This window comes from Protobothrops mucrosquamatus, unplaced genomic scaffold, assembly GCF_001527695.2.
Source record: "Protobothrops mucrosquamatus isolate PMUCROS unplaced genomic scaffold, P.Mucros_1.0 scaffold95, whole genome shotgun sequence".
Lineage (NCBI taxonomy): Eukaryota > Metazoa > Chordata > Lepidosauria > Squamata > Viperidae > Protobothrops > Protobothrops mucrosquamatus.
The window spans coordinates 357,372-373,668 of NW_015386470.1; the positions used below are offsets into that span (position 1 = coordinate 357,372).

Genomic DNA, 16,297 nt, shown 5'->3' on the forward strand with positions numbered 1-16,297 from the left:
GGGGGGACATGATAGCAGTGTTCCAATATCTCAGGGGCTGCCACAAAGAAGAGGGAGTCAGGCTATTCTCCAAAGCGCCTGAAGGCAGGACAAGAAGCAACGGGTGGAAACTAACCAAAGAGAGAAGCAACCTAGAACTAAGGAGAAACTTCCTNGTTTTTAAGAAGAGACTGGACAGCCATTTGTCCGAAATGGTATAGGGTTTCCTGCCTGAGCAGGAGGTTGGACTAGATGACCTCCGAGGTCCCTTCCAACTTTATTATTATTATTATTATTATTATTATTATTATTATTATTATTATTATTATTATTATTATTATTATTATTATTATTATTATTATTATTATTATTATTTCCTTGCATGCAGGAAAAGAGCATAAGGAGAAGTTGGATGAGAAAACAAAGAAGAAACCTGAAACTGAATCAAGGAAAATCTAAACACCATGCAGAAATTAAATAGCTCTTACATACCATAACCAAAGAAAAATTGAAATTTGATGCACCTCTCTGTGCAAGGAAGAGGTCTTGTTTTCTGTAGTTGTAGGGTTATTTTTTTTCTTACAAACAGCTTATTTATCCATTTATGCCTTTTCTCCCATATGAGGAAAAGCAAATAGGATGGATCAGTTTTCATGAGCAAATGATCTGCATTTGAACACTGGATGCAAATTACAATTTAATAACAATGTTATCATAGAAACGAAAACAATATTATAGGATCACTTGAGTATATATTGCATAGAAAGACAGGCTAGAAATAAATAAATAAAATTCCAGAACAGCTGCAGTTACATTGTTATAAAAAGACTTGTTTATTCCATTTAGGTCTAAGTGACTGACAATGCCCAATAAAATTATGCTTAAAATGAGAAATAAATGTTTGTGCTGTATCTGGAAATGCAAGATAGCTTTCCACTTCAATATGCAGAATTAGTGGCTGTGGAAACTGAATGCCAACATCAGAGACAAGTTTCAGAAAATAATGTAGTTGTAGAAATCCAACAAAAATAACTGATACACCTAATTAAAAAAAAACACTAGTATATTGGATTATCCAATTAAGGCAGATATAAATGATTATTTTTTTAAACGCAGATCTTTCAAAATGACATGATAAGCAGAGAGGAACATTAATTATTACTATTTTGGGGGAGATAAATTTTGCTGAACATGGTCTTTCTGGGAAACTCCATAATGTGAACATTTCATCTTAAATTTGTTTTGTTATCCCTGTAGTAATAAGTGAATAATAATGAAAAATTTATTTAGAACTTGGTATCGTTATACATGATGTCTGGGAACTCTGAAATGTTATATTTCTAATTATGGAAAGTGTGTCATATAATTACTGGTATTAATTTTGTATGACTCACAAACAGATTTTAGAACTGATAAAAATACATTTTTATTCAGAATGAGATGTACGCAAAATTGTAAATAATTCTTGCAGAACAATCAATACTGTATTCTACTTCATTTAAAAAAACAACACCTTTTCATTTGCCTAATGGTTTCGCCATCTTTTTAATTACCAGCAGTTCTGATATTTGTTCGTTCCTTCATTTAGTTGTGTGTGCTATATTACAGAATACAAGACATAGTCTTAGAATATTTGACAATGAATTTATGGCAAATGTAACGGATTTGGGACCACAGAAAAACTGCTTCCTAAAAAGCTAATTCTTTGAATGTTTGTGCCTTTAAATGATGGATATAAGTGATGCATCATTAGGTAGCAAAACTGTATTTTCTGCCACACAAAAACAGGGCTCTTAAACTACTTCTTGGAGGTTAACAGCAGCATGTATAAGACCAATAAATCCTTGTAAGTCAGGAATCCCCAACTCCCAGGCTGTGGCCCAGTACCGTTCAGAACCAGGACACACTTATCTGTTGCTTGCCTGGAACCATCCCCTCTTCCCCCCCGCCACCGCCATCCTCACTGTCGGTCCATAAAACCATAAAACCAGACTGCTGCTGTTGGACGCTGAAGTAGAAAGAGCCCAAATCATAAAAATGAGTACAAATTAGATGGGAATCTTCTGTTCAGATTAACAACAATCTATCTCTATGAATAAAAATAATTGCCATAGTTTTTATATAGCTTCTGATAATTAGTACATTCATCTCTGAAGATTTCACCTTTGCTGCGTTATTAATCTACAAACACTTTATGTTCCATATCACAGTGATTGATTTCAATAGTTACTTTGGATTTCGAAAATAATTTAAAAAGAATTAATCTTAACTGAACTCTGACAGATATGAAATTAGGACGGAATGTGGCCCGAACGTTTTTGGATTATTACAGACTAAATGCCATTACAGAGAGACCTTTAGTACCAGTTTCAAGTACATGGTAAGTTTTAAAAAACTATTTGTCTGTTTTTAATTTTCAACAATTTTTATTATTAAACTTGATTACAAAGTTACAGTAGTGTGCTTTGCCAGGTTAGCTAAGATTTACAGAGCTCTCCAGGTTCTATAGACTCTTATTCCACTAGTTTTCTTGCGTCTGAAATAAAAAAAATGGAATAAGCACGTCTTTTCTTTTTTCAGATGAATTTTGTAAAAGTAATTCCAAAAGTGGGTTGAGAGCTTATTCAGAGAGAAAATGTTTCCTTAGTTTATTTAATTTTAGAAATATTTTGACCTTGTTGATTTTTTTTCTAGAATCAACATTTTTTCTTGTCCTAAATAAGTCTCCAGAAAGAACACTTAAATTTCTCAGATACTCACATGCTTGATTCCCTGACTCTATCATTTGTTTTCTATGAATTTCCATGTTGTTGTGTTTTTTTGGGGGAGGGGGGGGAATATAATTGAGGATTATGGTTGTGACCCGAGAACCAGGTTTGTTGAATAAAAAAAAATTCTTTAAGAATGGGAAAGCTGATATCAAGCAATTTTATGGATCTGCCTTTTCATATTAAAAATGTAGTACTGGCTGAAATTCAGGATTGCATATGTCATCAGATTATTTACAGGGAGATGTCATGAAGGAGAAACCTTTATATTTGCTCAATCAATAGGCACAATCAGCCTTTCTCATAATCAATTAGTTTGCCTTCAGAAATTTTAAATGCTTCATCACTGGAGGTTTTTTTTTAGAAAAGACTGGACAACCAATCTATTCTGATTGAATTACTGTAGTTTGTACATTTTTTTCTGGTCTCTCTCTCTCTCTCTCTGTGTGTGTGTGTGTGTGTGTGTGCAAGCCTGCACATCTCTGAGTCAGTGTTGACTCCTGCTGATTGCCTGGCAAGTCTCAGGAGTAATTGTCCATTTTTGTCAGCCATTATCTCCTTCTCAGGGCTGAGAAGGTCCAAGGTCACCCATTTGATTCTGTGCCAAAATCAGAATTAGAACTCACAATCTCCCTGTTCCAAACTGGCACCTTAATCAGTACACCAAACTGGCTCTCTAGTTTCAAGTTACCATTTATCTTTTATAGGAATTATATTCAGACTGTGCATATTTTGTACTTCTCAGCAGGTGTAAGATACAGACATCCAAAAAAATTTCAAATTACCATCACCATCACTACCACTTTTCTCAGGTTGAGGATTAAATTCCACACCAGCAAGTTATTTGGAAAATATCATACGTGTATCCTACCTTTTTCCTTAATTCGACAATGTCTGGCCCCAAATATTTTTGAAGGAAAAAAATGATAGCAAGTCTAGCTCTAAAAGGAGAATACTTGTGAAGTTGGTGAAATTATGACAGTAACATATGTACTGCTAAACTACTCATTCTATATGATTATAAAACCCCTCCTTAAAAATAAGGCCTAAAAATCAGGCAAGTATCACATTATTTATTTACTATTTGACAGCATCATTGAAACTACCATGAAGGTGACATGATTTTGCTGAGTTATCTTGTTAAAAATATGCTAAAGTGACTTTTAATTAATTTGATGCTTTATTTGGACTTAAGAGTTTTTTTTCCTTTTTGCCAGATGAGTGGAGGAAAGAGACAGCTGACCTATAACTGGGAACAGTAAATCCACCTTCCCAATTATTTCTCCCCCAGACAAAACCATCGCTAAAACTCCCTGCCATCACTACTGCATTTGAGTGATGTTGTTGTGTCATGATTCCATTAGCTGTACTCCTTTGTACTCCCTTTCATTTTCACCATTGTATCTGCTCACTTTTTTTCCCTTTTACCAGTTTTTAGCCACTTTGAGTGATACTTGAGTATGAGAATGAGAACATACGGATGTCTGTATGTGCATATTGGGAAAGTGCTCTTAAGCTGCCATGCTGGGAATCAAAAAGAAATGTTTGTGTGGACTTGAATGGCATTGTATCATCGGTTATGCTTCAAAATATATTCAGAAACAGTACTTCAACCCTAACATAAGCACAGTACTCATTGAAGTAACTTGTCTTTTTTTCCAATATTCATGCAAGCCTGATGAAAGATGCAGCTATGTTTGGAGTAATATTAAAGTTATTATATTTTAATGGTTTGATTAAAGCAGCAGTGTCTTTGTTTTGGACTTGTAAGAAACCTGAAAAAAGTCATGTGTGTTTCACATGACATTCAAAACATTTTTTAAATCATTTTCGAAGTGGGACTACCCTATTGTCAACTGTGCTATCAATCATCTCCCCAAAAAAGCTATGGCTGGCTCCCATGCCCTTATATTCTGAATAAAAATTGAGGGCAAGCTTTTTCTCATAGGCATTTACATGGTAAAATTGCTCCAGAATCGTGCTGCCTCTTTAAAAATAAACCCCCCAGCCCCATTACTGAATATTTAAAATTCTTTTTCTCTTATTTTTTTTATATCAGACTGTTTTATTGTTCTTTCTTATTTGCATGAAGCTTTGGACTCTTTGGAGATGAACAACACTACAGAAATCAGTAACAATACTAGCAATCATTGTTATCTCTGCATTTCCGCGTACTATGCATGAGCATTCATCTTCCTAAGACATCCCCTGGAAAAACTCATTTAGGGGTGTAAAAGGAAAAGAAAGCCACTATTAGGTACTGAGACTCTTCTTAGGCAGTAAATACAAGTATTCTAGGATTGAAAATTGGGGAAGCAATTGGAACAGAGGGAACCATTCCAGAATAACACCCTTTACTTCTTTACCTGAAGACTTCAGAATAGTTTAAGGCGGGGGGGGGGGGGAGATGCTGGAATCCCAGACAACTCAAGTCTGATTTTGTGCAGCAGCAAATTGCATAAGAAATGGAACAGCTACTACAGTTTAAAGGCAAATTATATGTTTTGCTTCAGAAATTAATTTTTGTTTTCCCCCTTGTCAATTGATAATTATAATCTGCCAGTTTTACTCCTACGTGCGTCTGCACATTTTAAATGCAGATCTCAGTTCTTGTAGCTGCTGCTGAAGATAGAGGGGAAAAAATCCTTTCAGCATTAAACTGTGACACATTTGCGTGGGCTAAATGAAAAAGATCCATTTACGGAATTCAGAGAGATTTGCATTGCTTGGACAGCCTCCAGCAGGGCTCACCAAAATACCAGATTACAATAATTACCCTGTCAAATGCTTAGCAATCAAAATGTTGGCTGGAACAATGTAACCTCACATTTTGAGTATAGGCATGGCATGGCAAATGCTTAAATGTAGAATGTGCTTTTTGCAGAGCCAGGAGGGAAAGAAAAAAATGGATGGTTAACTGCTGTCTTGTAGAAGAAGCATCAGGAGCCGTTTTCATTCCATGCATAGTTGTCTACATTAGGACAATCTTATTCTCCTTTATTTTATATGAAACAAATACAAGTGGTCCTCGACTTACAACAGTTCGTTTGGTGATCGTTCGAAGTTACAACAGCACTGAAAAAAGTGACTTATGACCATTCTTCACACTTACGACCCTGCAGCATTCCCACAGTCACGTGATTTACATTCAGATGCTTAACAATTGACTCGCATTTATGACGGTTGCAGTGTCCTGTGGTCACGTGATCCCCATTTGTGATCTTCTGACATGCAAAGTCAAAGGGGGAAGCTAGATTCACTTAACAACCGTGTTACTAATTTCACAACTGCAGTGATTCACTTAACAAATGTGGCAAGAAAAGTCATAAAATGGGACACTTAACGCACTTAACAAATTTCGCACTTAACGCACTTAACAAATTTGGCAAGATAAATTTTGGGCTCCATTGTAGTTGTCAGTTGAGGACTACCTGTATTAATATAGATTTAGGTATTGATGAAATGACTTTGTGATGTTTCTTTGCATTTCAAGTACTTTATCCCATTTTGTTTTTAGCGCTATCTATGTTGCTTTAAAGTAATCCTTCTTACAGATGAATACGTTCCAGGAATGTGTTGTAATAGAAACTAAGGCAACCCAATCTAGACTGCAAAAATCTTGACAATCACTAGATGGCAGTAAAGAATTAGTTTTCTATCTAATAACCATCTGCATTTTTGCAACCCAGATATAATAGTCCTAATGTATCTTAAGGTGGTCCAAGAAGAGCTCAATGAAAGATGTTGTTGCACTCCAGTATTTGGCTGGATTTCAACCATTTGTAATCTATGCTGGAACTGAATTTGAAAAGAAGGCAGGGTCAAGTCTGGTTTCTGCAGGAAATTTTATGACCCTGAATTTCCCTCAATCTAATGGGAAACAGGAATCTCTTGCAGTATTGGATATAGAAATTTATCAAAAGAAACTTGCAATCATGCATATGTATATCAATACATTTTGCTCATAGCTAACATTACTACTGTTCTATAATACCAGGCTCCTCTATGAAATATCTGAAGTCTCCAGAATTTCTGACTCACAGATTCTATAAATTTTAAATATTTTCTTTAGTGGTTTACATTAAAAAAATATTTGTAACAAGATGTGTTTGCAATAAATACTTTTAGAAAGAGATTCAGTTCTTAAGTGAGTTGGGTGAGAAAAAAAATCTTAGTTCAGTCCTAATCCACTTCCTTAATTCTATTAAGTAAATGATAGTGTTTGCTTCCATCTTGTTGGTAATAAATAAATTCTCAAGAATATAGTGATACAATTCAATGTTATGAATCTGACTTGATGGATTTGTCACAACTTTTGTCATTTGGTGTCAGGTGTTTGTTTGCAATTTTGGTTCCCACCTTGGAACCAAATTGAATATGTGGGCATTTAAAATGTGGACTCTATTAGCATTTCAGTTGTTTGTTTCCCAGATCATGCAAAAGAACCATTGAACTCTGTTGTCCATCTATCCTGCTCCTCCATTTAACCAGAGAACCTCTATTGTCAACGGTGCCTGCTCACAGAATATTTTTAGTAGCGAACAGCCACATGTGATTGCCCATCAAAACTATGCAATCCCTAAAACTCCGCAAGCTTGACCCCACCAGTACAAAATATACAGTGTTGAGGAAGAAAGAAGTAATTCTACAGATTACATCTAATTCTCTGATTATTTTCTCCAGCTTATCTTTTTATACAGGGAACTATATGGAGGACTGATTATTACAGTATTTTGTTGTGCTGGCATCCTACATCCCCATATAATTTCAGGAAACGTTAGCATTCATTTTATTTCCCTTGTTACATTTGCATTTATATCATGCCTTTTCTCCAGAAATTCAAGATAACCTATAATAGAATCCCAATTTTTCTCAGAACAAACTAATTGGATACGTTAGGCAAAGCTTCCATGATTAAATATGGAGCTGAATGTGGGTCTCCTCAGTCCTAGTTGAGCATCTTAACCATTAAGAATCATGGTTCTGATTTTCTCCTGTCTGCCAGATCCCACCAGTTTAATTACCCTAGCTAACAGTTTCTGAACAGGTAAAATTCACTTCTGTGGGTCATGCTTGGCCTGCCTTTCTTTCAACTGCCTGTCAATAACTGTTTTGCTACCTGATTTGTGTTCCTGTGTGTGTTTACTACTTTAAACTGCCAGACATCCTCAGAAACAAGAACCTTCCTACAGAGCTCTGCTTAATTAATTTTGGGACTCTCAGGGAAAGGCATTTGACATAATTAGGAATTATGGATGTTGGCTGTCCATCCTGTTTTAAACTGATTGCTTGTTAATGGCCAGAAACGATTGGCTTGAGTTTCCTTGATGGTAAATTGGGAGACTGAGTTAATATGTCTTGTTCAGGCTGGGCTGAGGTTTTTTTACACAGATTTTCAACATTTCAATAGGGGAGGGAAAGGGTCCCTAAATTCTCATTTCCATGGGGTCTTCTGCAAAACAACACCAAAAGGCTGCTCTGATTACAGATCTGTCCTTACTTGAAGCCTTGGCCACCAAATAGTTCCTTATTTAAGGGAGGAATTCCCAACAAAATGCACTACCCTCAACTTTAAACAGTGTAAAGCTCCATCTCCAGCAAAACAACTAATCTGTTTATAATAATAATAATAATAATAAAGTTGGAAGGGACCTTGGAGGTCATCGAGTCCAACCCCCTGCCCAGGCAGGAACCCTACACCATTTCAGACAAACGGCTATCCAGTCTCTTCTTAAAAACTTCCAGTGTTGGAGCATTCACCACTTCTGGAGGCAGGTTGTTCCATTGGTTAATTGTTCTAACTGTCAGGAAGTTTCTCCTTAGTTCTAAGTTGCTTCTCTCCTTGATCAGTTTCCACCCATTGCTTCTCGTCCTGCCTTCAGGCGCCTTGGAGAATAGCTTGACTCCCTCTTCTTTGTNCCCTCTGTTAATGCAGCCCAGCACTGTGTTGGCTTTTTTGGCAGCTGCAGCACACTGCTGGCTCATATCTAAGTGATTGTCCACTAGGACTCCGAGATCCCGCTCACAGTTACTACTATTGAGCAAGGTACCCCCTATACTATACCTGTACATTTGGTTTTTCTTGCCTAAATGTAGAACCTTACTTTTTTCACCATTGGATTTCATTTTGTTAGATAGCGCCCACTTTCACACACACTCAGAGATAAAGAGCAAAAATGATTGACTACCTACACCTTACTTTCATGGGCACACATGTTCATATAAAAATTGAAACAAGATTTTTAACTCTACTTTTTACTCTCAAATTTTGAACTCTCTCTTTTCCTAATTTTACCAGCTGTATTGTATAAGCTAGGGGGAAGAAAGGAAAAGTCTATTTTTGCTGGTATGAAGGACAAAGAATTATAAAAGTAGCACGTTTATGAGGAGAACCTACATGAAATCGTAAAGCAGTCTTAGAAGTGCTGTATCTTTTGCGAATCTGATGCCGAATTAATAAATTGCCCTTGCTTCCCACTTATATAATGCATTCCCAAGAGTAGCTAAGTGGATCCCTATTACAGGCTTTGTTGAGTGCTAGTAAAGATTTTTTCTTTTTCCCACACATTTTGAAAAATTCTTTATTGTGCTGCTGGAATCTCCATTTTACTTCAAGCATATTACAGTATAGTGAGTTTACATGCTGCCTTATTATTGCTGTTGAGCTTGACTACTACATTAGTTTCAAAGTCAAAATATTTCTAAAAATTCTACATTATGTAGTACGTTTCTCACTGATTTGTGCACTATCCAGACACCTGAGCTTATTGAGTAGTTTAGAAGTATGGTAGACAAATAAGCAGGAACTGATTAAATAATTAGGATGGGTTTCTGTTTCACATAAAAACATTCTATTGGTGAAATGATTTCTGAACAACAACACCTGAGACACTAGATATGTGCTGGTATTTCACTAGCCAGTTTGCTAGCTTCTGCAGAGTATATCTGAAACCAAACTTGGCAACAGATGTTACATCTTTATATCCTGCCTGTGTTCAACAGAGCAGAATTACCCATAATCAGTCATTACTAAATGCCACGTAAGTGATAACTTTCCTCCCTTTTTAAATTATTTGGATGTTTATAAATTTCTATTGCCTCTCTAATAATTCTGGGAAAACAGCTGTTACCTCATGACAGGATGGTGATATTCTCGAAGTTTTATGACTTGTTGTCCCTTGTCAATAGACTTCAGCCAAACTGATTGCCCTATGTTTTTAAGCCTAATGTTCCCTTAAAATTATTTCTGCATGTTATGGAGCATCCAGTTTCTCTAATGTAACCATCCCCACATTTACAATTTTATTTTATACATTCCCTTAATTTTTAGCTTCAGGAGTTTATACTTATTAGACGGCAGCAGTTGTTATGTCTTGTGTGCCATCCTATATTTTGCTCCTATACATTTTTTCCAGCATTTTTTTATATTGTTATACTTAAAGAAATGCACACTGTTCATAACACTAGAAGTAATATACTTTATCTTGTGTTTATACCTAAGCATAGTCATCCAGCTGCCAGGTATTTTTTTTTTTTTAATCCCAACTCAGAATGGACTTGATAAGGAAAAATATATATACCAACAATAGTAGAAACTGTGATGTTACTGGGGATGTTCTCTGTGTATGTGCATTTATGTCTGTATGTTGTTATGTTGTTTATTATATATTCATTACTTAGAAAAGCATTATAAGATACTGATTTCGGTGGGGTGACAAATAATGCAAAGCAATAATTTAAGCCTAGCCGTTTGTTCCTCAAGTGAGAACTCAGATTATTCAACAACAGAGTGTTAAATCTGAATGTCCCTTATATCCATACATATTTAAATTACATCATTTGTGTTTATTTGAATCATTTTCATGGATTTATGGATTACTTCAGATATAATGGATGTTGGGGAAATGTCCAGAAGAGTTTTTTGGCTATTGCATCTAAAGTCCACCAAACTGGGACCTATTATGCTGAATATTTAATGTATTAACGAGAGCTTCACATCTATTAATGTATTAACGAGAGCTTCACATCTATTTCACATCTAGATTATTTCAGCCCAACTAGAAACCCAATCTGTAGTGGACTGGCATTGTCCTGCATAATTTTCAGGTGTTTGGTGTATGTTCATTGATTATGAAATTAAAAGACTATTTTGAGGGTTTTGAAACAATTACAATGTTGGTTGGCAGTTTAACTTTGCCCACAGATTACCATCGAATGTAGAATGTAATTATTCATCTACCTTGTGCATTTTCCCTATTGACAGGAAAGAAAAAGCAATTCCCTATAGATGTTCCTACCATCGGATCCAAGGGAACAATCAGGCTGCCAACAAACCAGAGAAGAGAACCCATACAACTCTTAAGCATACTCACTCATCATAAATCACTAAAGAGAAATATTTTTCAGAAGAAATATAAGAAGCAAGTTATATCAGCACTTTTTATGTTTAAAATGGATGATTATGATCAATCCTCCTTCCAGCCAATTATTTTGATGAAAGGGAGGCAAAATGTTTTTCTTACAAATGTTACTCTTGACGCATTATTCACTGATTTATCACAAGTCTTATTTTGCAAAAACAAGCTATTAAATATAGAGTTTTCATTCTTATTCAGCCATGTGGAATGCTTAACATAAAAATGCAAATAGAAAAATTTTGTCCTATCATATTTTGAAGCACGAAGCCCTATAATGGATAGAATCTCAAAGAAACTAGGGGTCATTTTCCCATGATGCTGCATGATTTCTACATTTATTACTTTTTAAGCCAAAGTATTGTTTGCAAAGATTGTAGGTTAAAATATGTAAGTACATGAATGGAGTATTGTGCAGTTTAATATGTATATATTGTAATACTCCTTGAGATGGTTTTTGCTGATTTTTAATAGTTTTTGTTTAATTGAAATTGCATGTATATGGCACAACTTTATTCATACTTGTAACTACCTAAAACAATTATCTCCATCCTCAAGGCATATTGTGACTGCAACTTCAAGAAATTTGGCTATGTTAGCTAGGAAATTCTGATAGGTTAGTACAAATGCATCTGAAGGGCATCAGATTGAAGAAGATGGTTGTAAAGGGAACTGAATTTGTTGACCAAGGTAAAACCAGCTAAACATATGCAATAGCATAATAAATAAAGCCTGAATTATTATCCCTTTATCACTTATATAAATAAATCATAGTAAAGCATAAAATACAAGAACATTGTAAAAGAGTATCAGAATAAGTGAAATTTGAGCCATTTAAAAGAAAAGTACAGTCCTGTACGTTTGACCTTTACATTTATTTACTAAATAAAACTTCAGCTTATTTCTGCTCTGTGCCTGAGATTGTCAGAAGGCAATCTGTTAGTTATTTCATAGGGGTAAAGGAGCTAGGGAGTCAAAATCTTATCTCCTTCACTGCTTTTTCATCTGAGCAGTTGACTAATGGTCACATTTTTATTAGGATTATGCACACAGATCTGGCAATCAGAACAAGAGGAACTGGTGTGTAATATTCAGTTGTATGTCCTTATCTATTTACAAATAAGTACAATAAGTTGGATAGGAGCATATGTGTAAGAAGAGTGGTAGCCTGCAAAAGGAAGAAAACAAGAAATATGAAGACTTTGTTGAAAGCCAATATAAATTCCATGCTATTAGAATTTCAAAGTTGAGAGTTAAATTGTATGCAATTTCAAGGAAGGATGAGTCCTAAAATGTATAAAGTAAACATTATATTTTTTCTGGTCCTATAGGCTGATTTACAAAAGTTGTAGATTTGAATAGATTTGTGTTATGTTATAAAGTAAGCTAAGTAAACTCTGGGAATTTGCTTTTGGAGCATTAAATAAATTGTATGAAAGGTTGCTTGCATTTACTTCCTAATTTTGTTTACTGTCTATATTTCTTTATTGGTTCAGATTTCTTAAAAGACACAATAATTTACTAGCATTTTCACAGATTGTCTTATCCTTGTCTTCAACAACATTTTGAATGGAATTGCTGACAAATCTCCTTCCATTGCCCTTCCTCCCAATACATATGTAATTGCTTAAAGCAATTTTAGTTTAGCATGCTTAAACCAGATTACATTAGTTCCTCTTTTTCAAGCTGTTGGTTGCCATCAGCTCCCTCCTTGATGCAGTCTGGATGACATGTTCAAACATCTTATCTAAATCCAGATACATATTTAAAATATGCTAGGCATAATTTGCTTAATAGAAACAGAATGTTTGGTAGAAATGAATTTAGAATTTTATTTAATGCTGAAAAGAATTTCATATTTAAATGACAGTACTTATCTAAAAAAAATCCCATTGTGTTGGATTTGATTATTTTCAGTAAGATTTAATTTCATCCAGATCTCAATATTTCCAATAACAAGAATTAGCTTTTAATGTCACTAAGGCATCTCACATGATACAGATATGTGTGTTTATGATCTCTCTTATTAGTAGAAGGATCTTGGGAGTCCTAGTGGACAATCACTTAAATTTGGGCTACAGCTGCCAAAAAAGTCAACTCAGTCCTAGGCTGCATTAGCAGAGGGATAGAATCAGGGGCATGTGAAGTACTAGTACTGCTTGGTAAACCCACACTGAGTATTGTATCCACTTTTGGTCGCCACAATATAAAAAAAAATGTTGAGACTCCAGAAAGGGGGCAGAGAAGAGCAACAAAGATGAATAGGGGGCTGGAGGCTAAAACACATGAAGAACAATTGTAGGAATTGGGTATGTCTAGTTTAATGAAAAGAAGGACTAGGGGTGACATGATAGCAGTGTTCCACTATCTAAGGATCTGCCATAAAGAAGAGGAGGGTCAACCTGTTCTCCAAAGCACCTGAAGGCAGGACAACAAGCAATGGATGGAAACTAATCAAAGAGAGATCCAACCTAAAACAAAGGAGAATTTCCTAACAGAACAATTAATCAGTGGAATGACTTGTGTCCAGAAGTTGTGTTGTTCAACATTGGAAGTTTTTAAGAAGTGATTGATTGGACAAACATTTGTGTGAAATGACATAGAATTTCTTGCTTGAACAGGGGATTGGCCTAGAAGACCTCCAAGGTCCCTTCCTACTTTGTTATTCTATTATTCTGTTACTGGGGGAAAAACAATAAACTGATTTTCATCCACTGCAAAATAAACAACAGTGTAGAGGGTTTTTCATGCAATTAACTCCCATTTACCCTGACTGGGAATTTGTTTCTTATAGATGAAACTGTGCATAAAAATTCCTTAAGTTCCACAAATAGAATGGAAATGAAAAAAATGCCCCCTTTTCCAGATCTTTTGATTTTCTGCTGGAACTTAGAAGACCTTACTGTGCTGATGAAGCAGTTCACAACAACAAATTTGAGTAGTTAGACTACTCATACAGCATTATTAAAAAGTTATTTTTTTGAAAATAAAATGTATTGTGGAATAGACTTCAATTCCTTGATAGTGTCCTGTTTGGGTGATAAAATTACATATCTATGTAAATCTAATCAATGTGGTGTGTGTGTGTGTGTGTGTGTACAACAGAAATTTTATCAAATTTTAGGAACAAACTTGATGCATAGGAATACACACATTTCATACATGGTCCTCTCTATTCTATCCTAAAATTCTAATTATACTACTAAAATTGAATAACAATCAACTCCACCCATTTTTCAAAACAAGAAGGAAATTAATTTGTTTTGCATACATTCTTTTGTCCTGACCAGAAAATTCAACTGCAAACATCAACACAAATAGTTTTAGTTGAAATAAATTCTTTCTGTCAGCGGAATTAGGTACCGTAGGAGGGAGGCTATATTTGCAATTATTATTATTATTGCTCTGGTCTTAACTTTCTTCTAAGCCATCAAAAACCACTTTATCCCTAAGTTACAAACCTAGAAACAGAAAATAGGCTGTCTTCTTCATGAGGGGACAGCAATGCAATTTTACGTTTTATCTATTTATGCCAATATTGTATATGGAGTTCCTGGGTGAAGATTCTACAGAGGAGAAAAAGAATATTTCTATAGCAATTTTATGACATTTGCTGGTATGGATAAAATGAACAGAGTTTAAAATCACCAGGCTTGCTATCTCAAGGAGACAGGTGAATTATTCCAGCTATCACTGTTTCATGCTATAGCTGCAAATAGAGAAGCATTGAAGTAATTGAATAGTTCATATGCAGGAAACCACAGTGAACTGATACAACTTTAAAAGGAACAATATATATACAGTATACAGCTGCAAGTTCAGAGACAAAAGAAGAAGCGGAAGAGGATGAGGAAAAAGTTGCTACCTTACCGGAAGATAGCAAAAAAGATGGGTGTTGCTGGTCTTTTCAAGACTGTTATCTCTACAGTATTTCTTCTAGAAAGCCATGGTTTTCCCTTAAGCTTCAGACAAGAATGAATAAGAGAATAAGGCTACAGGAACTTGTGCCTCTTTAATGAAAATAAATTAAGATGAAATCATTTTTTTGTATTTATTGGATACTCGGCTCTAATGGATTCTAACCTGTGTACAAAATTAGAAAAACATAACCCATAAAAACAGCTAAAAACCATGATGTCATAACCTGTTTTGTTTCAAACTAGTTGAAGCAGATGACCAACTATGCTTATGTAGAATAATGAGTGCAACCATTCCCATGGTAAAAGTATACTAGTAACTGCTGTTATTTTATTGTGCATCATATAGGGACAAACCCTAATACATGAGAGTTCTATGCCTCTTTTTTGCCTGCATATTCATCCCACCTTGTTGTGAGCAGATGGTAGAAATTCCTGAACTGTTTTTTAAAAATGTAAATAAAGGCTAGACTAATCCCATCTGGATGGATGGAATCACTGAAGCAGTAGGCATGAGCTTAAATGGACTCCAGAAGATGGTAGAGGACAGGAAGGCCTGGAGGAACGTTGTCCATGGGGTCGCGATGGGTCGGACATGACTTCGCAACTAACAACAACAACAATCCCATCTTTGATACTTCTTCCCCCAATAGGAAAACTTTTTTTTATTCAGATAAGCTATTAGCATCAGAGCTGACACTGCTATTCTCTGTTGTTCTCTACTCTGATGGATGCTGGATCCTTCATACTGATTTGTTTTTATTTGTTACATTTTAATGTTTTAATCACAAATCTGAATTTTCATCTGAAATGGTTTGTAGTAGAAGATAACAGTTTAATAATAATAATAATAATAATAATAATAATAATAATAATAATAATAATAATAATAATAATAATAAAGTTGGAAGGGACCTTGGAGGTCATCTAGTCCAACCCCCTGCTCTGGCAGGAAAACCTATACCATTTCAGACAAATGGCTGTCCAGTCTCTTCTTAAAAACTTCCAGTGTTGGAGCATTCACCACTTCTGGAGGCAAGTTGTTCCACTGGTTAATTGTTCTGTCAGGAAGTTTCTCCTTAGTTCTAGGTTGCCTCTCTCCTTGATTAGTTTCCATCTGTTGCTTCTTGTCCTGCCTTCAGGCGCCTTGGAAAATAGCTTGACTCCCTCTTCTTTGTGGCAGCCCCTGAGAAATTGGAATACTGCTATCATGTCCCCC

At 35.3% G+C, this 16,297-nt stretch overlaps 1 protein-coding gene across 1 annotated transcript in view; it reads left to right on the top strand.

Annotated features, from left to right (window-relative positions):
- AGBL4 (ATP/GTP binding protein like 4) overlaps nt 1-6,715 on the top strand; it is a 196,927-nt gene extending 190,212 nt beyond the window's left edge. The window contains exons 7-8 of the mRNA XM_015812538.1: nt 2,263-2,359; nt 6,463-6,715. Coding sequence (XP_015668024.1) covers nt 2,263-2,359; nt 6,463-6,715 — 350 coding nt within the window. The remainder of the gene's footprint in view (nt 1-2,262; nt 2,360-6,462) is intronic.
- Nucleotides 6,716-16,297: the final 9,582 nt, after the last annotated feature.